At 47.1% G+C, this 27,488-nt stretch overlaps 1 protein-coding gene across 1 annotated transcript in view; it reads left to right on the top strand.

The window, feature by feature from the left end:
* Positions 1-25,603, top strand: part of LIX1 (limb and CNS expressed 1) — a 51,767-nt gene extending 26,164 nt beyond the window's left edge. The window contains exons 3-6 of the mRNA XM_054987353.1: positions 1,721-1,861; positions 14,710-14,805; positions 20,900-20,977; positions 25,141-25,603. Of these exons, the coding sequence (XP_054843328.1) occupies positions 1,721-1,861; positions 14,710-14,805; positions 20,900-20,977; positions 25,141-25,425 (600 nt within the window). The 3' untranslated portion in view covers positions 25,426-25,603. The remainder of the gene's footprint in view (positions 1-1,720; positions 1,862-14,709; positions 14,806-20,899; positions 20,978-25,140) is intronic.
* The last annotated feature ends 1,885 nt before the right edge of the window (positions 25,604-27,488 follow it).

The raw sequence follows: 27,488 nt of genomic DNA, 5'->3' as shown, positions 1-27,488 counted from the left end.
TAAAAGTAGAACATACAGACTGATTCTTCTGCAGGAACTCATATGTTTGGAATGTGCATGGTTTTTAGCAGGGCTTTTTTCTGGGAAAAGAGGTGGTGGAACTCAGTGGGTTGCCCTCGAAGAAAATGGTCACATAGCCGGTGGCCCCGCCCCCTGATCTCCAGACAGAGGGGAGTTTAGATTACCCTCCGCGCAGAGGGCAATCTAAACTCCCCTCTGTCTGGAGATCAGGGGGCGGGGCCACCAGCTATGTGACCATTTTCAAGAGGTTCCGGAACTCCATTCCACTGCGTTCCAGCTGAAAAAAAGCACTGGTTTTTAGAAAGTGAGATGTTTACTTTTTCAGTTGCTGCAGTCTCTGCCAGCTATGTCACACCCAAGCAGGTGTACAACAATGATAAAAACAAATATAAAATTGAAACCATGTTGCTTAAACACCCTACAATTATTTAAAATTGTGGCAAAATCAAAAAGAGTCCAGTAGCACCTTTAAGACTAACCAATTTTATTGTAGGTGCATGGTGGAAGTAGGTGCATGGTTAGTCTTAAAGGTGCTACTGGACTCTTTTTGATTCAAACAACCAAGGAAAAACAGTCTCCTACAGGAAAAGTTTTTTTGCCATATATCAAAGTGGTTTTAACACTGGTGGGAGAACTGGGGAAAGTTGGCAAGGAGGTTTGAGAAGTAGGTGCATGGGCCAAAGAAAGGGAATAGATCTTCTAAGGAGAGGAGATTTTTCCTACCCAGTCAAACAGGTAGGTAGCTCAAACAAGGAGAGTGAAGAGATCCCTGGTCGGGTGTAGTTGGAAACTGCTTGTGGAGACCTTCAGATTCAGTTAACGACTGAAGGAAAGCACTGGTTTTTGGACAGAAGGGGATTGGAGTATTAGAAAGTGGGTACCAGCCTTCCTAACTCCAGAAGAGAAAAAGAATACTAAAAGATAGTATACAAAAAAAAAAAAGACAGTATACTAGAGTGCTTGGAAAAACAAGAGAACCAAAGCCCCAAAACATAAGCCTTTAAGTATCTGTGAAGAGCATAAAAATGGAAGTCTGTGCATGTTCTGATTTTACCTCTGATATATATATAATTTTCAACCCCTGATTTCACCTGATCTATCCCCTCTAAAGTGCCATTTCCTTTGTTTAAGGATGAGGGAACGTCATAGCAGACTATAATCTTTTTAATCAACCCATCTTCTTGACAGCATCTTCAGAAGGGGATGAATCACTGTTTCCTTCTACACCTTAGGAAAAATGACCCCTCTTCAATAGGCCTACATCATGGCAGGCATAAAATCTTGCTGCACACAAAACCCTGAGTTTACCAGAAAATTATTACATTTTTTATGGTGTGAAGTAATAAGGTTGCTCAAAAATATCATTTAGACCGGAGCAGTCTGCAAATAGTTTGCTAAAAAAAAAAAAAGTTTATTAAGCATCTCTCTTGTTTAAAAAAACTGCCAGTGTAGATGATGCCAATGTAGATGATGCCAATAAACAACAGGAATTTTGTTGAAATAGTTATCATCGACTGAGACAACTTCATCCTTCAAGGAGGGTAAATTTAAAATCCACTTAAAACCAGGCTGATGAAGGGAGCTTTGAATTGCGAAAGCTCATAACTTGGACATCTAGTTGGTCTTTAAGATGCTACTGGACCTGGATCTTGCAACACAGCCACCCACCTGAAATTAAAATCTGCGGTTTGTTTTTCAGTACTGCTTGAGCAGGGCAGAAGCAAGACGAGATGCTGCAAAAGTAGCTCTGATCAATTCTCTCTTCAACGAATTGCCTTGTCGCAGGATCACAAAGGAGTTCATTATAGAAAGTGTTCAGGAAGCTGTTTCCTCAACCAGTGTAAGTACCACATACAGCCTCATGTGTTGTCATCAGCTATGTTTTCAGTAAACTACAGAACTATCTAAAATGATGTAATGTTCTACAGAACAGTATTGTCATTGATGGATTCCAGCCACTATGATTCATACAACTGTTCCCTGTCCTTACCTCTTCACCTCTGGAGCACACTTTGTTAGAGGGCCTAGGAAAAAGCTTTTAGAATAAAAAGTCAGGGAAGTGGTTAATCTGGACTTCCCACCCCTTCAAGGGCATTCATAAGTGACCCCCCCTCCATTCAATTTGGGGAGTCAGACCTTCTTCTAAACTTCTATTAGTGTAAACAGCTCTTTAAATCATAAAGGAGGGGCGGCTGACCCTCTGGGCCACTGAGCTAACCTTCAGAAGTTCAAAAGTTCAAACAGATGCATATGTGTAGCAATTTTTTGCACTAACACACTACATTATGAAAATAAGAACACCCTACTTACTGCATCATTTTCATCCATTAAATTAACATAGATTTAAAGGAACTGATCTTCACTCAGATCCTGGCATCTCTGCCAGTATAGCCCAGGAGTAAGAGAAGCCTTGTTCAATAGTTGGGATTTTAACCTTAAGTAATGGAAGAGCACATTATTTGCAATCCTTCTGATACGTGCAGTCACTATTTCAGGTGAATACTGAAATGTATATATTTTCCCACTTCAGCATGCACTAGTGTGTATGCTCAAAAATCTGAGTTTCCAACCATGCATACCAAAGCTAGAAAATACATGTGATGTCTTATTTAAACAAAATGGTGACCACATGTATCAAAAGGCTAGCATGGCCTCCCTTAGGCATGGTTGGATCACCAAAATTGTAGTGACCGAACAGGGCTACAGGAAAAATAAAATGAAAAATAATGCTTACTTAAAGCCTTGATGAAGGAACCTTGGTTCCTGCTCTGGGCATCCATAAAGGCCTTCTTCACATTTTATTCAAGCGAATAGTGGAGGCCATTGGACCAGACTGGTGATCTGCTTCTTGCAGGACATGAGGGAAACTTGATCTCCCCACTCTTTCCTGGCAGGTAGTGTCCCTGATCTGAAGAAAAGACAGATCTACACACTTGAAAAATGCCCCAGGATTGCAAAAAATAAAATAAAATAAAAAATCTGAAATCTAAAAAAAATGCATGGTGGGGGTAAAAATACCTCCAATGATAAAAGGAGTGCCTGTAGCTTTAACCAGTTGCCCTGAGTGGCTGTTGCTAGGCAGCCACAACAACTACAGGGTACTTAATACTACATGATTTGCATGACTCACAAAGGCCTTGCTGCTTACTACTATTAAACCACAGCCACTCCACAGAAGACAATGTGGTATGGAGATCCAGGTTCTAATCACCACTCTGCTGTGAAAGCTCACTGGGTGACTTTAATCCAGACACATACTCCCAGCCCAACCTACCTCTTGGAGTTGTTGTCAGAGGGAGGTAAGGAGAATGATATAAGCTGCTTTGGGTCTCCATTGTGGAGAAAGACAGTATATAAATGAAGTAAATTAAGAAATATAGGTGAAGATGGGAGGCAGATAAAACGTAAGCAGTGCATTTGAAAAGGATATAGAGAAAGGTGAGCATATAGAGGCTGCCAGAAGGAGAGAAAAAATAGTATACAGAAGGGGATACAGGATAAAGTGAACACCCCCCCCCCCGCAGTCCTTGCAGATTCTCTACCCTGCAACTGGTCTGGTCTCAGCCAGCATGTGCAACTGTGCCACAGGGGAGAGGTTGTTGGGGTGGAGGGGGAAGATAGGGAGGTAGACAAAGGTGTGTGGGAAGGAGAGAAGGAAGCAGTAAGAAGGGGAGAAAGCCTATGAGGAGCAAAAAAGAGAAAGAGGACATAGTGGAGGAGTGGAAAATGAGATCCCCCCCCCACCCTGCAAGTTCTTGTGGGTCCCCACTTATTATGTATGTAATAGCCAAGTGGTCACCACATGCAGATGCTTAAATCTGAGAATTGGAACAACTTGGCTACAAAACAGATGATTCTACAAACTTGGGAGAAACAAGATGTTTGCAGAAAAATCTGAGAACCCAGAAAAAAAACCTTCCTTCTCAAAAAATACTTTAACCTGACCTCTAAATATGCACAGAGCTCCAAAGTTTGATGGGACTGGCCCCTCAGAACTGCTTGGTGGCTGGGCATTCCAAACAACCTCCCCCTCCCCAGTTTTTGGTGCACTGCCACAGGAAGAAGGGCCTGTCCCACCCACCCACTGGACAACCAGATTCTAGGGGCTGTAAGTTAGGTGAACCTCTCCCCAGGCTGGGTGAGATACATACCTCTCCCCAGGCTGGGGACCTAGCACTTACCTAGTGCCTTGTGCATGCTTCATTTTGCACACACCCAATGCATGTGTACACTCCTGGTGCTTTCATGATGATATCACTTCCAGGAAATGACATCATCATGCCAGCCGTGGGCATGCTCCTGCACTTTGTGTGGGGCAAACTCAGCCCATTTGGGGCCAAATTGGCCCCAGACAACATCACTTCAGGAAGGGATGTCATCTCCCCCCACCAGGAATATGCCCAGTACGCGCTGTCATGAGTTGCCTCCCTGTGGCTGGCGATCTCCGGGGGGTTTGCCATCTCCTGCCAATCACCAGCAATCGATGGGCAACAGGGCAAATCCCTGGGAGACTACTAGCCACCAGTGGGCAACTGGGAAACCTAGTTGGGAGAGGGGGTGGGATTAGTGCTCTCTAGAGCACTAACTTGTCTAGAAAACCAGTCAGTGCAGCTGTTATTAATTCTACTCATGCTTGGCAATGGCGGCAGCGGTGGTGGTGGGGTGATGGAATCAACAACAAAAGGGAACCAAACCAGAATACACCTGAGGCATTTCCTGAGCCTTCACCATGATTGCTTATGATACATGGTATCTTATTAAATTTAGCTTGGACATAGTTCTTCTTTTCCAACCTTAAATCAGGAAAAGTTGCTTTATCCCACCAACAGAATATTGGTCCAATAAAAGGAAAATCAGTGTGCATTCCCCCTTTCTTTCATCCATAATTCCAGTGTATCAATTAAGAGTAATTCCATTAAGATAAATGCTTAGAAAGAGCTAGTTACATCCTGCCGTTTTCCCCAAGGAGCACCTATTATCTTGTTGTAAATTATAAAACTTAAAGGAAAGCTAGTAATACCTCTAAGGCAAAATCAGCACAGGAATTATTCTGGCCCTGCAATTTACTTCCCCGCATCTCCGTTTCAATGCTTTATTCTTTACTACATTACAGCCTCTGGCAAGGAAGTGAGTTGGCAAGGAACTTTTGTCACTAAATATACTAAAACCAAATCAGACCGTTAACATCTGCATTTAAGGTTAGCTGCAGTGGTGTGTGTTGGCCTAGTGTTCTTGCACACTGTCATCAGCTGCTGGTGTTTCATTGCAAAAGGGTTTGCAATGCCTAATGGAATACATTCTTATGTGCCTTACCCATAGCTTGAACAAGCTACATATATGTAACATTACAATTCAGGTCTTTACACATATATACACCATGTAAATACAAGCTTTTGCACTGAAAAACATACTTTCAGTAGTTCACCTATATTATTGATTCATTAACAGCAAAGTACACTCATAGCCTTGGATTTGTTCTGTAAAGAATCACAAACACATTCAGGTACTTAACAGTGCAATCCTATGCAGGGTTACTACAGACCAAACCCACTGATTTTAGTGGGTTTAGATGGTGAGAAGGCAAGGCAACAAACTCAGACCCACACTTGAACTGGAATGAAAACTGGCCACAACTTTATAGAATACAGCATGAAGGAGCATTGGTGATGCATGTGGGTTGGATCCCATAACATTGGCTGACCCGCCTGCAAGCTGATGACCCTCACCCCCACCAGCCACAGCTAAGGGGGGGGGAACCAAGGAGTGACATTAAGGGGGAAATCACATAGGTGTACACCCTTGTGTGATTCCCCTGCCACCTGGGAGTGAGTATGCCCTGGCAGCCCCTGAGCTGGGCATGCACCTCCATAACTCACTCCCAAGATTCCTTATGGGAATCCCCTTAATGGGGAGCCTGGGCACACAGGCCCTGGCTCTGCCAAAAAGGGATCTGATCCAATGCAAACCAACACAAGAGTCACTAAGTGGCTCCCTGCCAACACTCCTACAGCTGCAACCAGCCCAGCAGGCCATCCCGCAGGTCCTGCAACCAAATATCCTGCCCCCAGCTGGACAGGTGGACATTGTCCAGACAGAACAGGGTCTCCAAGTGAAAAGAAATGTGTGAATGCGCAATATGCTGACCCCCTGCTGCCATAATGTATTGTCCCATGGCCTGGGCCAGCCAGCCTGACCCTGTTGATCTTTTCGGGGTGCGAAGTTCCCCGCCAAATGCGCATTTGCAGCAAGTCTGACCTCAAGAAGACAGTTTGTGTAAAGAGTCCCCGAAGATAGTCCATGTCAGCCATCATGGTGCGCCACGAGTCAGGGCCTTCCTGCTTGCCCAAGTCGTTCTTTCCAAGCTGGATAATCAAAGCATCTGGTGGGCCCAATCACTGGGCCTGGTGTTGCAGCATTGGTACCAATGCTTCCCACAGCATGCCTCGAATGCTGAACCAGTAGATCCTAACAATGCCTTCCAGCCCCATGTGCTTTCCCCAACGGGGTACCACTGGATACTTCCCAGCCCAGTGTATGATGCTGTGGCCGCAAATCCAGACTGTCTTCCTTAGACCTAGAGGGTTAAATAAAGCCACAGCAGCCATTACTACGCCCATACATTTCCCAGGTGTATGTATGACCAAAAGGCCCTGGACCTCCACCAGCCAATGTTCCAGATGATAGGGGCAGGCTTGCCCAGGCCCACAGCCACAGTGGTGGCCTTGATCCAGAAGGAGTGAGTGCCAAACTCAAAGGGAGGCATTCCGCTCGCCTGGAAGCAGGCTCACAAGAGGGCTGAGAACTGGTACCTTGTGAGGGGGGAAAGGTCCCTGTGCAAGAGGAAAAGGCCCCAGCGGCAAGGCAGATGGCCAAGTAAGCCCTGACAGCTTGGACTGGGCAAATGGCCTGGTCTGATGCAGCATGTAGGTGGATAGTGGCCCCCCCACCCCCATTGATCAGTTTTGGAATGGCAGATAGTGATGGCCAGCGTGTGAGGTGACAGAGCCACATCGCCGCCACCCAGGGCCCACCTCAAGGAGTCTGTGCGGGAGCCCACCACCAGCTCCACGATGTGGAGCACCCCAAAAAAAGGCTAAGACGAAGGCTGTATGAAAAAGCTGGGCCTCAAAGGGAGACCAGCAGAGATCAAAGACCAACCACAAAATGCAGCACAAGATGGCTAAGGTGATAGGTCACCATTGGTCTGGAATGGGAGGGGAAAGCCAACACCATCCCTCCATGGCCCTGCAGGTGGCAAAGCAAACACATGGGGCAGGCAAACCTTGAACCTTGCTAAGAAGGAAATGGCTGTGAGGTCTCTTCTCATGGTCTTGGGTGCCAGACGCAGCTCTTGCAGATGGGCCAGATACTGCAGCATAGTAGCTTGTGAGGTGGGCCAGGAAGCCAGGCCCCCCTTCCTGGTAGCAAAGACCAGGAAGCAAGATGCTATTGCGGAGTAGGCCCAAAGGGTTGATGGGGCTATAGAGCTGAGTACTCCCTGCATTACGGATTGATGCCAATCTGCCAGAGGTCCTCGGAAATGGGTTGGGGGTGGAATGAGTCACCAGTGCCAGGGCAAAGAACCTCTCCATCTGGAATTGAGACAAGGCATCTACAATGCCGTTATCCATTCCTTCTACATGACAGGCTGAAAATGTAATGTTAGCAGCAAGGCAAATCAACACAAAACAGCGAACCAGGTGCATGACCCGCTCAGAATGAGAGGACTGTTTGTTGATGACCTTTACCATGGCCTGGTTGTCACACCAGAAGAGGATGTGTCTGTCCCATAAGCAGCCCCACCAAACTGCCACAGCCACAAGGATGGGGAACAGCTCTAGGAAGGTGAGGTCCCTAAGGATCCCTGACTCTGCCCAAGAGGTAGGCCAGCACTGAGTGCACCAACTCCCCCCTGAAATAAACCCCAAACCCCAGGCTGCCTGCTGCATCCAACTGAACTTGTAAGTCATACTCCAGGTCCAGAGAATCCTGCCACAAGGAAACCCCATTGTAGCCCACCAGGAAGCCAAGCCAGACCCAGAGATCATCCCTGTGATGCCCTTGGTGAGCCAGATGTGGTGATGAGGGGAGAATGCCCCCCCACAGGCCCAGGAGAGCCAAGAGCAGAAAGCTCACCCAGGGAGACCACCCTGCAGGTGTTGAGGTGGCCAATGATGGACTGCAGCTCCTTTAACATGCATTTTTAATGGGACAGAGTCCCTGAAATGAGATCCTGAAGGCAACCCAGCTTGTCCGTGGGGACCTGGGATAGCCCAACCACAGGATCCAGCTTGATTTCTAGGTAAGTTAGGCAAGATGTTGAACCCTCAGTCTTCTATTGGGCAAGTGGGACCCCCAATTCCCTGGCCAAGGCCTGGAAGGTGTTAAGCCAGTGAGCACAGGCTGTGCTTCCGGTGGGGCATGATAAAAAAAATCATCCAAGTAATGCGTAATGTGGGGGGAGCCCATGCGATCCTTAGCGGCCCATTCAATAAACATAATAAATGCCTTAAAGGCAGCACAGGCTACAGAGCATTCCATGGGCATGGCTTTGTCCACACACTACCTGTCCTGGAATTTAAAAGCCCAAAGGCAATGATCGAGGGGGTGGGCAGGCAGCAGCCAAAAGGCTGACTGTACATCACACTTGGCCATGAGGGCCCCGGGACCACATGAGCGAACCAGATGGACCACATGATCGAAGAAAGTGTATTTTACTGAGCATAATTCAGGGAGGATGGACTCGTTGACGGATGCACCCCGGGGGTAAGAAAGATGGTGTACTTCCCCAGGTTTTTTTTTTTTTAGAGACCCTAAGGTTAGGTAAGGGGGTGCAAAAATGGACCTGCAATGCAGCCGGCAGCTACTTCTTTGGCTATTTTTGTAACCACGACCTCTGGCAACTCCTTGGTGGATTTGAGGTTGCTGGAGGTAGTGGCAAAATAGGGGCTGGTGAAGGGGATACAAAACCCAGAGTGAAACCCTCCAGCAAGAAGCAGCAGCCTGCTTATTGGGGTAGCATGATAGAAGTGGGAGAAGAGCCTGTAGACTGATTGGGGTGGAGGCCAAGCCCAAGGCCCCAGTGCTAGGGCTAGTTACTACCACCAGCAGCCTGAACAGCAGTGTTGACAGATCCTCCATCCTTTCAGGAACCACTGTTGGAGGATCGGCCACCCCAAAAGGGCTAGGAGGGAAAGGAGCCACAAAGACAAGAAGAGCAGGAATGGAGGCCCCCACAACCATCACAGTTGTGCTTGAAGTGGCATTTTGGCCACTAGCACCTGTCCTGGTTGTATTCCCACATAAACCTCTGGGCCTGACCTAATGGCTGGACCACCACCCACCATGGGAGCCATTGCTCCTACCCCTCATGTGAGGCCCAAACAGCCAAAGCCACAGCTTCTGGCTAATAAGGTCCCACCTGGCCCTAGGGTTATGAGAGGCCCTCTTACAAAAAGCCTCATCATAATCCATAGAAACGTCCCCAGCAAGCACCCAGGCCCAAAGCATATTTCCTTGATGATTGGAGAAGTGCCAGCCCCTCTCAGGATAAGCATCCTGAACCACTCCCATGTGCACTCTGAACCCTTCTAACTAGTTACTGAAAGTGCATTCGACTGCAACCTTCTTGCCTCTTTTTTGATCCCGCTTGACGGGGGGCGAACTCCTCCCATCCTCTGCCTCTGGCCTGATTAGCAAAAAGATGTCTACATAGTAGCCATCCAATGTTCAGTCCCTCAATTTGTGAGCAAGGTGGATCCCGGGGGAGGGGTCCTCATCATCCATGAAGGATGAGACGACCGGGAGGGCATCCTCCACCTGACTGGTATCCTACACATCCTGGGGGGCTCCCCCCCTCGGGAACTGAACCGGCGCTGCTGGGCCCAGGCAGGGAAGCCAGGGACTCTGGCAGCAGTTTCCCAATAATCATCCCCATGGGCCCCTTCATTGGAAGATGAGGACTCAGCTGAGGTTCCCCTGCTGTCTGAATCCTCCTCGCATCACCTGTGCTGATGTGTCTTCCTCCGCGATGTCCTCCTTCTCTCGGAAAGTCGATGCTTATCCCTGCTGCTGGAGCTCCCAGAGCTGGGGGTAGGGGACCATGTGACCTTTTGCCAAGCTGCCACTCTTCCTCGTCTTGCTTGACTGGTTGCCTTTTGTTGGGGGACCTTGACAGGCACCTGGGTGGGCAAGGTCACCTGGGGTTCCCCAAGTGTTCCACCTGTGCTGTAAGTAATTCCAGTGCCTGCCTGATGCTCTGCAATGAACTGGAAGAGGGGTTCAGATTAGCTACCTTGCAACCCTTAACTGCCCCAGCTTGCCCCAGGGGAGAGGGTAGCAGCCCACTGTTCTCCTTCTGCCCCCTCCCTGAAGAGGCTGCAGTGGCTGAAGAGGCCTCCCGTGACTTCCTGAGCCCTGCAGGGCCCTCTGCTGCTCTCAGTTTTGGCTGTCTGACCAGCCCTTTCGGAAACCTTGGAGGTTGGCCGAGTCTTGGGGGGCTCAAAGCTGCGAGCTGGCCCTTTGGGAAGCAGTGGCACCTCCTTGGGCTTATTCCCCCTCCTGGCAGTGGGAGGTTGTTGGACCTGCCACCTGAGGAGGTGACATTGCCAGCTGCCCCAGCCCTAGAGCAGACCTCAGCCTGGCGGTCACAGTCCTTTTAGATGGGGCCATACTGAAGGTTGCAGAACCCCCCTGTTCCCACATGCTTCTCTCCAGAGAAGGATGCCACTGCCTTGCCGCCCTAAACAAAGTCGATGCTCCCAGCTCTGGCCGGCCGGCCACTGCTCTGGGAGTACGAGGTTCAGCTCATTCCTCTTCCGCTCCCGGCTCTTCAGCATCCCTGTGCTGCGCTGCAGCAGTAGAGTGTTGCCTTGCCACATCCTGACTGATGCACCACTCAGCTGCTGTTCCGGGGTGCAGCTCCAACCTCTGCTCCCCGGTCACAGCAGCTCTTGCAGCTTCTGTAATGTCTGTACCCATACATCTATGCCATTGTCTAATGTTAGCCTGCTATTTTCAACCTGGATTTCTTGCTATAATGGTACAGTTTTAATCTCTGTCACACCCGGGTGGGTCCATGGGTGTGGTCGACAGAGTAGAGGCCATGCTTGCTGCCCCTCCGTTGGGTCCACCCTTCTAGCCTAAGCGGCAGCCACCTAGTCGGCGCCTCCTAGGGGCTCTCCTCCCCCAAGCCTTGGAGCGAGAGAGGGAGGGAGACTGAGGGTTCCTCCCACAGGCCTCAGAATGGAAGCCCTTTTTGGAGCTACGTAGGTACCAGCACTCGCCCTATGGCTCCCTCAGGTCCTGGATGGGTCTATCCTTGACTTCAGGTAGAGGCCTCAGCTACTACATCCTCCTCGGCCGGGGTCTGGATCCCTCTTTTATACCCTAGCCCCAGCCCCTCCCTACTTCCCACGTTCCCACCCCCAGAGTAACTCCCAGAACGTGAGCCAGGCGTGGCCATAGTTGGTGGCTCTACCCCAGTGGTCTCCCCTAACAGGCTCCGGCCCCTGCTCTTCCCCTCTGGCCCTGCCCCCTTGCCGGGCCGGCCTCTGCCATCGTGACTCGGAGGGCGGGCCTGCCCAAGCCACACGGTGCTCGGCTCCCAGAGCGGCCGGCCATGTCCTCAGCTGGGCATGGTGGGCCGGTCATTGACTGCTGGCCCGGCGAGGCCACTCTTCCCGAGGCCGGCGTCCGCCTGCCCAGCTCCACAGGCCATCGGCCCACCCCTGGGTCTGAGGACGCCCCCCGTGACCATGTGGCCAGGGGCCTCTCGCCCTGGTGTCCTGGCTGAGCCCTGCCTCTGTCGGCGCACTTGCCCGGGAGCTCGCCTGCCCCCGCCGCACCACCCAGCTGGTCACCCCGCCATCACCAAGCGCCTCCAGCGGCTGGCCGTCCTGGGTGGTGAGTAGCCTCGTCTGCTCGGTAAGTGCCCACCGCGGTGAGCGGAGCAAGCGGGGCAGGCTTGGGGTGGCTGCTTGTCCGGGGAGCAGCCGGCGGAGCCGGAGCCGCCCCCAGACAAGCTCATGCCTTTTAGTGTCTAGACTCAATAGGTAAATTATGTGAGAAATTCTCAGGACTAGTTGCGCCAAAAGTTGAGTTTTACTATTGGGAGGTGGAAAGGAGTAATTGTGCTCTATAATAGAAAGATTTTCACGTCTTGAGTATTCTGGTCAACCTGCTGTTACTGCTTAGTTGATTACCTTGCTTCTAAGTAACCCTATGGACACATCTGTGGAAATGATCTGATTCCTGAATAAAATCTTTTAACCAAGAACCTGGATTTCTTGCTATAATGGTACAGGGGTCTATCTGCCATAGCCTGTCATCCATAGCCTGACAGCTTCTCCTCCATCTTTTTCCACGTCATCCTTCACCGAACTGTCTCTGCTCCTGCTGCCGATGTTCCTTGTTCACCGGCTGGAGCCAAGTGTGGAGGAGCGGAGGCTGTGGCTTAAATTTAAACTCAGCTGCCAGACCACAGGGAAGACTGCATCCTTGAGGTCCAGCGCCCGCCCTCGCCCCCTACTGGCTCATCCTCCAGCTACCCCTGATAGGGCAGCTGGGAAATTCAAATTTATTGGCTGTGGGCAGCCTGGGGGGATGCTGGGCAAGCCCTCAACATGGCTGCCACCATGCCCCATCTCCCTCTGCGCCTGCCAGCCACAACCTGGCCCCCAGGTGAGTCTGGTGACCTTTGTTAAGTTTGAATAGTATTGCATTGTTAATATATTAAGTTAAAAAGCAAATAAATTCCCACCTTGCTTTTAAAATATCGGTTTTAAGTTTCCACTTTCTTAAATTTGCATTCATGAAGAAGTAAATTTGTGAAATGCCATTTTATCATAATTTTTTGCAGTTATATTCAATGAACAAATCCCGGTATACAACTATTCCCCATACACAGAGTAGATGTGTATAATGGAATATTGCCTCTACAAAGAGGTTACATAATTCCCTTGGCTCAAAGCAAGTACTTTCCTATTGAATCACAAACAATGTCTCACCATAGTGAGTTGTTCAAGTGGTTTCCCTGCCATCACCAACATTACAGTTAAAATGTGTCCAAATTGAGTAAAAATAAATAATTGTACGGTAAGATTGTTGGAACTACATATCAGATTCTCAGATTCAATATTTTGCAGTAATGAATTGTAGGAAAAAAAGACTCAGTAAATGCTGACAGAGTTAGAGAGGCTAGAAGGCTGCACATCAGACTTTGAAATTCTCCCTTCCCTGCAGAAGAAACTCCTGATAAGAAGGGGAAAGGAGATATGAAACAGCTTCGGAAGCGGGCTTAGAGCAGCAGACTTCTGCTGAAACACATAGTTTGAAATTGTCCCTCTTTGGTTGAAAAGTCTCACTTGTGAGATGCCGGTGGGAGCATGCGGGAATGGCATTTGCCAAGCTGCAGAGGAGGCCTGGTGTATATCCGGGGGTCTGTGGATGAAAGGAGGCCTCTCTTTTCAATGTTTACGAGTCTCATGCCCTTTTGAGGGACAATGCTAATCGACATAAGTTTTGCAAAATGGGCCATGATTTATTTAGATGTGATTTGGAGAAGAAGGTTCATTTAATGCAATTCATCATTTTTTATGGAAAATTTGTAAGGTAAAAGCTTAGAATTGCAGAGTTCTGGGCAGATGTCCTCAGGGATATTTAAAAGCCAGCATAAATATTTCAACAGCAGTGTGTTAATGTTACTGCATTTCAAAAGCTATAAATTTGCTGACAGTTCTGCTCAAGAAACTGTCTTGTGTACAGAGTTGTGTTCAGCCCTGCATAATTTCCCCAGATCATCAAGGGTTATAAAGAAAGGACTTTTAAAAAAAAGTTTTTTGCTCATAGATTGTCCTCAAAATAGAGGGGGGAAACTATATACACTCTTGAAGCAGGAAATGTATTCCTCCACCTGCAAGTAGCTATTTCATGCTGTTTCTTGATCCAATAACTTAAGATACAGATGTTAAAAATATGAGTCAAGCTTCCCTAAGGATGACCAAGCTGCTCTTGGGTGCAAGCTGCTTTCGACCCTTTATCCCATCCTGATCTGTATAACGGACAGATGCTAAGTCCCAAATCCAGACTCATTTGTCACAAAGAAAACCAAGTATTAAAATGACTGTGCGGACACCTCAAAAATAGTGGGGGTTGTCAACCTCCAGGTGGAGCCTGGTGATTTCCTGGGAATTATACTAGATCTCCAGACTACAGAGAGCTGTCCCCCTAGAGAAAATGGCTGCTCTGGAGTGTGGCCTCTGCACCCCACTAAGGTCCCTCTCCTTCCTAAACCTCACCTTTCCCAAACTCCACTCCCAAATCTCCAGGAATTTCTCAACCTAGAGCTGGCAACCCTACCTGTAAGGGGATGGAAACACCAAGCAGAGACTTCAGTCTGATAAAATTTGCCTGAAGATGCTATTCTCTAGTGTTTTCTGAAGCCAGACCTACCACAGCCAGTTTATAACATCCGAAACCACTCTCATGACTGATTCATAACATAGTTATTGAAATCAGCATGCTTAAAGGAAGAGTTCCAAAGTGTAATGAAAATGGTGGCTAGCAAACAAATCAGGGTTGTCACTGGTCCCGGAGCATAAATTGTGCAATCTGAGTATGTGAAAATTGTTTATATTTTCCATTTAAAAACATCGTCATATAATTTAGAAATCTTTTTTTCTGTTGAAGGGTTCTTTACATGATGCAGATGACCCGAGCACAAGCATTGGAGCTTATCATTATATGCTGGAGTCCAACATGGGAAAAACAATGCTGGAGTTCCAGGTATCAGCCTGTAGTATATTCATTTTACACACTTTCCAACTGATACATGTAGAATTTTTAAAACTTACACTTGGCTCCTAAGCCTATTGACTCTGACTTCCTCTGTCAAATGGGATTTTCTGTGCATTCCTAAGGCCTTGTTTGGTGCCTATGGCTGTACGTCGGTATAAATGCAGTGCCCGCTGTCTGTTCCCTAAGGACTTTCACAGGAGAGTTGGGTTAGCCAGCCAAGCCTGGCTAGGCACAGTCGGGGTAAATGCACCATTGTTGCCCAGGCAATGCTGCCAGGATTGACCAATTGCAGGGTGGCAGCAGTTGAGTGCTGTTGGCAGCAGGGGAAGGCATAGCCAGTCCCAGGCCGTGTATCCTGTCCCCAGCTGTCACACCCCCACCTCTCAGGGAGAGACCCCCACGATTGGGCTTGCCACACCTCAACAGAGGCACCTGCTCAAAGAGGAGGCCCGCCCCATGGGGGTGGGACATTGATGGTGCAGACAGGGTGCTCACCCATCCGCAAGTCCAACCTTGTTCCCAACAAAGGTCAGGCTTGCAGTGGAAACACCAGTCGCTCGCAAACTTCACCATCACTGCCACTGCTGTCCCAAGGAAGATGCATCCCCTCCCTGAAAAGTGAGCCCAAAAGGTGGCAGGACCTGGCAAGGGCCACTCTTGCAGCCTGCACCACTTGAGATCAGCCCCCAGGTCCTGAGAGGCCGGGGGGGTTCTCCAATGAGTGACAAGAATGCCCATTGGAAACCACATGAGAGGCCAGAAGGCCTATTGGAGGTGATGGGAGGCACAGATGCCCAGGAATGTGCGGCGGCTCCATTTGAACACATCACTGCATCACAAAAGATGCGAGCAGCATGCAGATTGGACCTCAAGAGCCATGCTCTGGTCTAGGGGTGACACCCCTCAGAATGAACTGTGATGGCCTGTGGGACCAGAGAAACTGCTCTGGGGGGCCATTGTCCCCCCTCCATGCCAGATTTTCCAAGTCCATCCCTGCCCCCATAAACAGCGAAATGGAGGGTGGTCCATCTTCCTGGAGGAGAAGCCCCAGAGATCCCAAGATGTTACTCCACATCCCCCATCTCCTGGCAGCAACTCCCCCTTCCCCCACATGCAGCAATAATCTTCCTGGCTTATCAGATGCCAGCAGCTCTGTCTGTCAGAGAATGAGAGTCTTCAGTGGTATTCATCCCCACCCTGCCAGACATACACAGGCCACACTACAATTCCCACCCCAAAGTCGTCTACCTCAGAATGGACTGATCCAGTAAGGGAGACAGTCAAGGAGCTGAGCACTTACCACCAACAGGGAGTTACAAAAAGCCAGTCACCCCGACCTGCGGCTGCACTTCCTCCTCTGCTGGGAGGGGGCGCCCAGCTGAGGGAGTCTAACCAGAGCACCCAAATGAGTAGCTGGCACCCCCCCCCCCCCAACTGGCTGCATTAAGAGCAGTTTTCTGGCCAACTGCCTCCGTGGCAGACAGGCGCTGCCGCTGCCCCCCTCCACCCCCGCGAGCCTCACCTGCAGAGGCTAGCGTTCAGGAGGGTTCAGGTGGGGGAGCAGCTGGTACCAATTAGTGAGCCGGGGTGGCAGCCGCCCCAGCTCCTTCTTATCTGTTGGTGCTCCCTCGCCCCTTCTGGAGCTGGGACCAGAGTCAGATAACCTGCAAGAGAACTTGGCTGATTGTTGTGAATCATACATTATGGACTTTGCTCTTCTTCCCATGAGTGAGTGCAAAGTGCTCCCGATTTTCCCTAAGTCCCCACGATACACTTCTGCCCCACCACTATGAGCACTCACTCTTCCACCTTGCACTAATTCCCCATGCCAAGGGGCTGCTGGGCAGAGCCTCTGTCCACCTCCCCATTTACCTGGGTTCATGGGTGGCCCAATCAGAGTTTTTGTTGGGTTCCTGGGCTGCTGATTGGGCGTGAGGAGGGGGGCTCGCCTACCATGTGGTCACATGGGGATTGGTCCCCACATTAGTTGCCATCCTATGCTCCTTTGGGCCTTGTGGGTGGGGCTGGGTGGTGGGAGAGGGGCCTGAATGTTCCCATTCAACAGGTGCCTAGGCGCTATGCCGCCTTTTTTCTAGGCATAAATTTTTGGTGCTTCAGGAGGCGTTCCCAGGCCTGGGGCAGCTTAGGAAGCTGACTAAATTGTGGCCCACCCCCACCCCACCCCCTCTGGTGCCAGCGCATGGACTTCTGCCTCATTTATGCGTTTGTTTAGCCACTCAGTGTGGCCACAGGTGGTGGCCAAACTGTGGTAGCATACCTCCACACCCACCGGCAGAAGGGTGGGTTACTCCAGTGTAAGCGCAAGTTGCACACACGTAAACCTTAGTTTTCTTCCTGTGCACTTTCCAGCCTCCCCTTAGGATTGCACTGTCCATCCCAGATTAATCTGCATAAGAGTGTGATTTTTATGAGTTTAATATAAAGCATGATTATATCATTAAAGCATCTCATAATTTTTCCTACATAAACATTTATATTATATTGATAAGGGGGCTTTTTTTCTGGGAAAGAGGTGGGGGAACTCTCACCTGGGTCATCTCCCAAGAGAAGGTGCTGCCCCTGTCAGTACATGTGCATGAGCTCTTGGGACTGCATGATGACATCACTTCCAGGAAGTATGGTTGCCCACTCCAAGTTGGGAAATTCCTGGAGATCTGGGAGGGTGAACCCTGGAGAAACCTGGAGAAAGTTGGGTTTGGGGAGGGAAAGGACCTTGGCATGGCATAATTCCATACAGTCCACCCCCCAAAGTAGCCATTTTCTTCTGGTGAACTGATCTCTGTGGCCTGGAGACCAGTTGTAATTCCGGGAGATCTCCAGCTACTACCTGGAGGCTGGTAACCCTACCTGGAAGTGATGTCATCACACAGGCTGTGACTGCCCCAGGAGTGCTCCTATGCTCCAAGGGGGGGCTGATTCGGCCCGGATCAGGCCCAAACTGGCCCAGTTCAGCCCTGAATGGGCCACTGCAGCACAGGGGGGCAGTCCCCCACCCAGCAGCAGCCAGATCTGGGCTGTATTGGGCCAAAATGGGCCAAACCAGCCTGGATCAGGCCAGAATCAGCCTGGAATAGGCTGATGCTGCACAGGAGAGCACTCCCCCACCTGGCAGCAACCCAATCCTAGCCATTTCAAGCCTGATCCTGGCCATTCAAGGCCCAAATTAGGCTGAAATGGGCCCCAAATGGCCTCGATTGGGCCCAAATTGGCCTTGAACATGCTCCTGCCACACAAGAGAGCACTTCCCTGCCAGGCATTGGCCCAATCCTGGCCATTTCAGTCCAGGTCCTTGCCATTTTGGGCCTGAATTGGTCCCAAAATGGCCAGGATGAGGCTGCTGCCAGGGGTGGGGAGTGTTCCCTCACCCAGCAGAGGCCTAATCCTGGCCCTTTTGCCCCCTACATGGGCCCAATATGGCCAAAATGGGCCTGAAATGTCCCAGATTGGGACCGAATCAGCCTGGAATGGGCCACTTCCAGGCAGTGGAACCCTCCCCCACCTGGCAGCAGCCTGATCCTGGCCATTTTGGGCTCAAAATGGGCCAAAAATGGCCAAAACAGGCCCAAAATGGCCTGGATCGGCCCAAAACGGCCTGGAATGGGCTGCTGCTGGGTGGGGGAACCCTCCCCCGCCTGACAGCAGCCCAATACAGGCAATTTTGGGCCAGATCCAGGCCAAGCAGACCCAAAATGGCTGGGGTGTTTTAATAATATCCACGTGATATTGATATTTTTAGAGGTGCCGGAACACCATTCCGGGGTGTTCCAACTCAAAAAAAGCCCTGTTGATAGGCCAAGATAGTATCCTTAATTATTCAGTTTCTGTCACTAAAAAAGAAAGTCTCAAGAGTAACTCAATCAGGTTTGTAGATGCTTTTTATTAAAATAGCATGGTTTCACATTTTCCTCTGGTGCAGTGTTTTCCAGGTTAGATTCCAGTTGGAAAGAAGCTGCTTGTTATTCACCCTTACATTTGTTTTAATGCGTACTGGAAAAAAATCTAAGCAGTCCAAATTGATATTTCCTTACATTCCAATCAAGCTATCCAAGTCACATTTTCAAATCTGTCCAACAAACAAATTTCCTTAACAAATACAGCTATACTAGCTTTGTTTCTGATTGATGTTTTTCTTATGTCTGATGAAAGGCAGACCAAGAAATTTTGTCTGTTATAAGAGCAGAAAACCATTCAGCTGGAAGCCTGATTATGCATTTTGGAACAAGTGACAATGTATGCAATTCTGAATGTTTGCATGGTACTAAACCAATTCTAGTTTATCTAAAACTGATTTCAGACAAAGTTACACAAGTGACCCAGTAACCCAACTGCAATAAAAGTGATTGCTATCTCATGTTTGAAGGAGATAAAATCTTCAGTCTTCCAAACTACTTTAAAAAAAATAATTTTGAGTTTTCTCTGCCCCCAAGTTACCTGTGAAAGCAGGCATTATTTCATGCAGCTTTAACCTAAAACCTAGATTTATTTCGATCAAACTCTTTTTATAATTTTGACATCTAAAAAGTCCTATACTTTTCAAATTTAAAAGTGATATGGTCAGTGATAATCCAATTGTAATTGTAAATTTTAAGAGTTATATCTGTACTTCAGATATATCTGTATTTCAGTTATATCTGTATTTCAGAATTTACAGTTATTGAGTTGGATTCAGTGCAAAATTTCCACTTTGTGAGAGCTCTGCTGCAAGCAGAAACATAAGAAAAAGACTACTGCTTTCACTGTCATATTTATTGTATCCCCACTTGCATTTCCACTTGAGCAAGATCTTTTGCAGACTCTATATATATAAGGAGGAAAGCATTAGGTGTTGCACAAGATCTTACGAAGCAGAACTGCCCTAAATCTGTTTAGGTTTCCGCTTGTACATGGCTGAATTCAAGCCACGGCATGTTTTCCTTTTAAAAAATAGTTGTGTATCACATTTAAGAGCAGTGCAAATGGTTTCTGCAAGACTTGATTTCCATACTGAGAAGTAATTAGATGGTTCACACAAAATGCCAGCCAGCCACTATTTGGTCATTGTATCTTGGAGCTTACACATCCCCTCCTCTACTTTCCCTTCCCCTTCCTCCTCTTGCGTGCTACGCTTGGTCCCGATTGGAGAAAGGTGGAGTATAAATGAAGTAAGCAAAATAATGTATACTATGGACCATTTCATGCCTATCCACTCCCTAGTCACACTGGGGTGGTTCCAAAAATCAGACAGGAAGTAGCAAGACCTTGCTCAAGCTGTTTCTCATACTTTTATTCCAGAACCCATTCAGTGCTGTAACAGTAGGCTGTTTCCATCCTCATGCTTCTGCAAGCTCTTACATAACATCTTTGGTCTAGGTTCACTTTTCCCATGCAGAGCTCCAGTGAGGGGTGTAAAGTAACAAGAAAAATTGCTCTTTGGTAAGCTGAAGGAGCCTAACACATGCCTAAGTGCACTCTCAATCCCACCAACTCCATTACTTTTCTCATCATTTTTTTTGAGGTTCAAAAGGTAACAGAAGGTTTATTTACAGAAGGTTAAAATCAAAAGGCAGGTAGGCAGGTGTTTGAACTGAAGAAACAGAAAGGCTTTTGTACAGGAACTTCACTGGTGTGAGGCACAAAACACTTAGAATAACACTAGGTTGCTGGCTTCATTCAGACACTGCTTCACAGATGTTACACTTTGTATACTCAAACACAAACACAGCACAACTTTTCCTCCTCTCCAGACCTTAGGGTGCTCCACTGAGACAAACCCTTCTAAGATACTAGCCAGGCATTATAGTTATGAGCTATAACCCTGTTCTTGGCACTGCAGGGGAGACTCCTTTCTACCCACTTCCTTGGCCCTCTATAATTCCCAGATCTCTTGAGTCTAAGCAGGAGTTAGTGCTGGTTTTCCCCACTTTAGTCCTAGGACTAAAAGTGTTTCACAAACATTATTTCCTCTCACAGAGGATTCTCTGGCTGACCCTCTCTCATCTAAAGCCAGGCTCCAACTCTCTTTTACTCTCATCATGAAAGATTTTACTTTAAAGCAGCTCAGCCAGTTACTTTGATTCTACAGGAACTGATGATTGTCTTTCAACTACTGCATTGGAATGGAAGCCTCAAAGCCCTACGAGAAACAAAGTGCTCTCGGCAAGTAAGTACTGTTTTTCCCCAAAGGGAGTCAAGAAAGTTAATTACAGTGTATGTCAGTTTATGGAATTCAAGTTACTCTGATTTCATCTCCCACCTCTTGCTGCAAGAAATCCAAGGTCTCTTGGTTCAAAGGTTTTTTTATTGAAAGATTATATTCAAAGTACAGGTGTCCACAAGTAATCCAAAGGCAAGAAAGCTTCTGGCTGACAGCGAAGCTTGGTTGAGAATGACGTGTTAGTTACAAAAAGCAATATATCAAAACTATCCTCTATTTCCCCCCCACCATTGCCCGGCTACAGTCGATGCCTGGGAAGGCGAGGGATGCTCCTCCAAGGTCGATGTCTAGTCCTAGTAGATAAGGCCTTCCTGCCTCCCTGGGAACACAGCTGTGAATCTGTGGACAGAAAACACTGGAAAACTACAGCATGAGAAAGCATCTGAAAACAATATGGAGTTACTGTGGATAGCAGGCATGACAGTGTAGCTTAAACCACACAAACTATTTCAACAAAGTTGAACTAGAAATTAAATGATGAAAGGAAGGACAGTACAAAAACAGTCATCAATAATCACTAGAGGTGGGCACAGACCAGGAAAACCTCACAGACCACTAGCCCGTGGTCCGTCAATTTTCACAGACCACAAACTTTGCACGGACCAGCCCCATTCTCGGACTGGTTCATTGGTCTGTGGTCCATCATTTCTGGCAGCCCTAGCTCTGCCCCTTTCACACCCAGAGGGCCCAAACTCACAGAGAATATTCAGCAGCCTCTCCTACAGCCACCCTCCAAGTTTGATTAAGATTGCATTTCAGACGTCCGAGTTACAGACCCCCAAAGTGGCCACACCCAGGAAACTTCCAGTAGATACTGGAGTCGCAAATGCCAATTGACGCGCATTGGCTAGCAGCACCAAAAAGTTGCAATGAGGCAAAATCAAACAGAAAAGGGTGGGGGAAGAGCTCCCTCACTCACCACACAGACACCTTCCCAGCCATTGAGTAGGGAATTAATTCGTCCTCCTTGCTCATATAGAGCAGAATGGGAGCTCTCTGGTTGGCAGGCAGAGCTGCCTATCAAGGTTTTGAGGGCTAAGATTGGTGTTGCCATGGCTGCAGAACGTCCATCCCTCCATTGCCTAGGGAATTAATTCTTTCTTCTTGCTCTCATAGAGTAGACTGGGAGCTGTCTGGTTGGCAGGTGGAGCTGCCTGTCTACGTTTTGAGGGCTAAGATTGGTTTTGCCATGGCTGCAGAATGTCCACTCCATCATAGCCTAGGGAATTCATTCTTGCTCCTTGTTCCATAGAGCAGAATGGGAGCTCTCTGGTTGGCAGGCAGAGCTGCCTATCAAGGTTTTGAGGGCTAAGATTGGCTGCAGAACATCCACCCCTCCGTTGCCTAGGGAATTCATTCTTGCTCCTTGCTCCATAGAGCAGAATGGGGGCTCTCTGCTCAGCAGGCAGAGCTGCCTATTAAGTTTTTAAGGGCTGCAAAAAGTCTGTGGATGTCCTTTCCATTGCCTAGGGAACTGATAGATCGGCACCAGGATGTCTGGACTAGAGATGGGCATGAACAGCAATACAAACTAAAAAAAACCCATGAACAGCCCAATCTGCTGTTCGTGAACAAGCTGTTCGTGAGGCCCCATTCTAAACGAACAGGTGGTCGTTGCAAGCCTCGTTTGTTGCTGTTTGTTGCTGTTCATCAAGCCAGACAGGGATTGTCTGAACTCTGTCTGAACTCCTGCTGTTGCCCTGGAAACCCCAATCTAAGCCCAGTTTATCTTGATAGGCAGGTCTTCCTTCCAAATGTGGACTGGAGCTCCAAGTTTGTTACAAGAGGAAAAGACCAGCGGGGTGGGGGCTCCCAGCTCTGGCTTTCAGGGACAGACAGCTGCTGTTAGACAGTGTGAGTGCATTGGAGCTTGAATTTTCTTTGTGTGTGGTGGGATAGGTTCCAGGGCTGCTGCCAGGCTCTGGGGCCAAGCTATTATTTATTATTGGTACATTTCCTGCTGCCTGCTCAGGTAGGGTTTCTGGGAGTGGTGCAGTAGGGATCTTGATGGCTGGAGGAGAGCCTGCTGGCCCCCATGAACAACGAACAATGAACATGTTCATGACAGGATCATGTTCATCAGTGTTCGTTGTTTGTTGTTCGTGGATAGTAACGAACAATGAACACCATGTTCGGGGTTTTTTCTGTTCGTGCCCATGTCTAGTCTGAACTCACAGACCACAGTCCGGCCCAAACGGACCAAAATTCGTGAAAAAGGTGAGTCCCACAAACTGTGTGTTCGCAAACCACGAATTGGGCTGGACCATGCAAAAAGTTGGTCCATTTTCCAGACCATGCCCACCTCTAATGTTTACTATTCAGTTTCCACATCTTGAAATCCATTCAGAATAGCACCATCTTCAGTAAATGATGGAGAACAGGCAGTGGCAGACACAAGTAAGCTTCGTTAGGGAGGGTATTTGAAAGCCCAGGCACCATTATTATATCATCAGTGTTTTGCTTTAATGCCTTAACATGTTCTACATGTCTATATGTTCAGTGTTGTTACTATTTTATTTCTTTTCTCTGACCTCTGCTTGGTATGGTAGTCCCTAAAATATTAATTGACATAATTAGCTTGCTAAAAACTACAAACCACACTTCCTGGAGTTTATAATTAAAGACAATCAATTAATTAGTTCCAATATATTTTACAGTATATTAAAGTGCACAAAGTGTTCCACAATAATAAATCACAATTCACATACAACCAACAGTTAACCATAACATTCAATAATCCAATAAATACATCAATAAATGGTTGTTGTGGATTTTCTGGGCTGTATCGCCATAGTCTTGGCATTGTAGTTCCTGACGTTTCACCAGCAGCTGTAACTGGCATCTTCAGAGGTGTAGCACCGAAAGACAGAGATTTCTCAGTGTCTAACTGTGGAGAAGATGTTAGCAGGTAATTTATATCTACTCAGGAAGGTGGGTTTGGGTTGTGTTATCCTGTAAGAGTTTCCCAGGGTGTGGAATGCTAATGGAATGCTAATGCTTCACTGTATCCTGAGGAGGTTCTTTTGCATATGGATTGGTGGCTGATATGCTAATCTTATCTGCAGGGCTATTGTAAGATGTAGAGTATTTTGTTAGCCTGGTGTTTTTCAGGACTGGAAACCATGCTCTATTCATTCTTAAAGTCTCTTCTTTCCTGTTGAAGTTGTGCTTATGCTATGTGCAGTCTGACAAAGTAGTTGGAAGTGTTGTCCAGTATTTTAGTGTCCTGGAATAAGATACTGTGTCCTGTTTGACTTAGGCTATGTTCAGCCACTGCTGATTTTTCAGGTTGGCCAAGTCTGCAGTGTCTTTCATGTCAAGAATGAATAGAGCATGGTTTCCAGTCCTGAAAAACACCAGGCTAACAAAATACTCTACATCTTACAATAGCCCTGCAGGTAAGATTAGCATATCAACCACCAATCCATATGCAAAAGAACCTCCTCAGGATACAGTGAAGCATTAGCATTCCATTAGCATTCCACACCCTGGGAAACTCTTAGAGGATGACTCAACCCAAACCCACCTTCCTGAGTAGATATAAATTACCTGCTAACATCTTCTCCACAGTTTGACACTGAGAGATCTCTGTCTTTCGGTGCTACACCTCTGAAGATGCCAGTCACAGCTGCTGGTGAAACGTCAGGAACTACAATGCCAAGACCATGGCAATACAGCCTGGAAAATCCACAACAACCATCGTTCTCCGGCCGTGAGAGCCTTCCGACAATACATCAATAAATATTCCAATAAATACCAGAATAAATACAAATGCCATTGTTGCAAAACAGTCCAACCGGTGGAGAGGATGTAATCACTTCAAAACTACAACTGTTCATACAAAATCCAAGTCACAGAAACAATGATGAGTATCAAAATGAGATGGCAGTAGGAGGATCTCTAGTATCAGTTCACAAAAATTCCTGTCAAAAGACTTATGCATGCATCTGACGAAGAGAACTGTGATTCTCGAAAGCTTATGCTACAGTAAAGTTGGTTAGTCTTAAAGGTGCTACTGGACTCTTTTCTATTTTGTCAAAAGACTTAACGTGTTATTTGAAATTTAGCAATATAGCTGTCACTAATCATTTTTTTTTTTGTGGTAACAGGAAGTGATTTCCTACTACTCCCAGTACAATTTAGATGAAAGAATGAGAAGCCACATGGCCCTGGACTGGCTGATGAAGGATCAAGAAACTCCAGGCATTATTTCCCAAGAGCTACAAGTAGCTCTCAGAGAGTTGGAAGAAACAAGGAAAGCTGGGCAAGAGCTACGGTTTTACAAAGAAAAAAAAGAAATACTAGGCTTAGCACTAAGTCAGCTCTACAATGATCACGCTGTCACCTCTTCAAATGATGACCATATGAGTCTAGCCCTAAGTGGCTTTCACTAGATCAACCCGTAGGTACACAATAGGTTTGTAACCATGAGCAGTAATGTGGTAATTCCAATCAACAGTACGTAACCAATTTACCTTCAGCATATAAGGGTTGGATCCTGCAGATCCATTTTGCTAATGGCAGCACTTTTCCCCATCACTGAGAGCCTCCTGCTGAAACAGCGCTGTCTTCCACTGGTGGAAGAGCTTCTTTCATTAGCAGAAGACTCCTTGTGCTGGAGGAAACTTGACTTGTACATTATGTTGGGATGTACCAGTTAAGAACTCTCCAATTTCACCTGAGCAAGCTGCCTAAGTTCTAGATGCACATAAATCCTTCACATCTCATGCACAAATTCACAGAAGAGCATCACTCCTGCTTCCACTTACTCTGACTGGGCAGTGCCTGAAGCAGCCATTATACAACTTGAACTTCTGTCTGAATAAGAAAGATTTTAGGATATTTTTAAACAGTTACAGCTTAGGTTTATAATTTGTTTAAGAACACCAACAGTTATATGCTAGCTAAGGCATCATCTTTATATAATCAAAGCAAGTCTGACAATTGTTTACATTATATTGATTTATATCTGTCATCATGTAAATAATGAAGGAGATACCTCTACAGTAAGCATAACATACCACTTTAAATTTTTCAGTATTCAAATGTGAGATTAAAGAGGCAGCAATTTCTATCAACTTGTCAAGAGAAATCAATGAAAAATTGGAAGACAGAAAGCCAGTAATTGTTCTTGAAAAATAACCAAGATGGGCATTCTTCTTGTCACTAGAACAGAAACCCAAAGACTGCTTAGAAATATCAATAGACAGACATTGGTTCCAAAAGCCCTGAATTTTGTATATAATAGATGAGTAAATTCTGTTCTACTGAATTCTAACAAGCGTTCCTCTATATAGCATTTGAACAGGAAACTGTAATCAAAGAGCAACTGATCACATCAATTGAAACTGCTGTGAATACTGAGGTCAAGAACTATGCTGGATAAAATTGCTTTATTTCCAATGCATTGTTATTCAGAATGGACTGAAGTCCCTTCAATAAATGTTGGAGTGGGCACATAACATCTGGGCCATCTGCAGCTCACACTGTTTAGATGTTCAGCACAGACCAAAGAGAAGAGGTATCTTCTCTGGCCAACCCTCCTGGCTCCTCCTCCTAGCCCATCCCAATGCCATAGGTATGGCCAAAAGGAGATAGGCAGCACATGGAACTGTGCAGGCAAGCTCCCATATAGGAAACAACTACCCTTTGCCATCCTGTTCCCTCCCTTTCATTTCCTTCCTATGGCACAAAGGCAGAGAAACAAATTTCCTGTCTTCTTCCTTTCCCTTTAATAAAAGGGATGGTCATCAATCAGCTCCCCATCCACCATATAAAGTCAAATTCTCTACAGTCAGTTCAGGTTTCTTGGTGAGTTCTGCATTCATCGGGAGTAGCTAGAGTTTATAAGTCTCTCCACCACAACAACCCAAAATAGTTGTTTTCAGATCTTCTGACTTAGCAGAACTCTTCCTGCTTTGAGCTATCTGGCAGAGATCTCCTGCATGGATGCCATAGCTACTGCTTGTTACCAAGGATTCTCAGGAATGATCAAGAATTCAACCTGCTGGCTGGGCTTGTATGGCCTCACTATTGCCTTGCAGAGAGAGAGGTCACTAATCTCCTCATTGTGGAACACATTATGGGTGTCTGAGACACTTCACAGAGGATACTGAGCCACCCATTGGATACTGAGCCACCAGATAAGACAATCCAGTTGCAAATGTCTGCTAATGCGCAACAGCAGTGCCATGCAACAGCAGTCTGCTGACTCAGCCAGTTTGAAACCACAGTTGTTGAATCCAACAAAACTGCTAACTTCTTTTTTGTTGATTTCATCTAGTTGCTGGTTACAATACTATGACATTTCAGAAATTTTAAATATATTTTAGAAGTAAAAATAGCTTAAAATCTTTCAACACAATTTCTAGAGCAATGAAGTATTCATTTACATCTACATAAGATGCAGAAGTTTTTAAAATCTGGACATTCAGAAGCCAGTTTCAGAATTCTGCTG

Source organism: Eublepharis macularius, chromosome 8 (assembly GCF_028583425.1).
Source record: "Eublepharis macularius isolate TG4126 chromosome 8, MPM_Emac_v1.0, whole genome shotgun sequence".
NCBI lineage: Eukaryota > Metazoa > Chordata > Lepidosauria > Squamata > Eublepharidae > Eublepharis > Eublepharis macularius.
The sequence above is the reverse complement of the archived record's forward strand: the minus strand, read 5'-3'. Positions and strand labels throughout refer to the sequence as shown.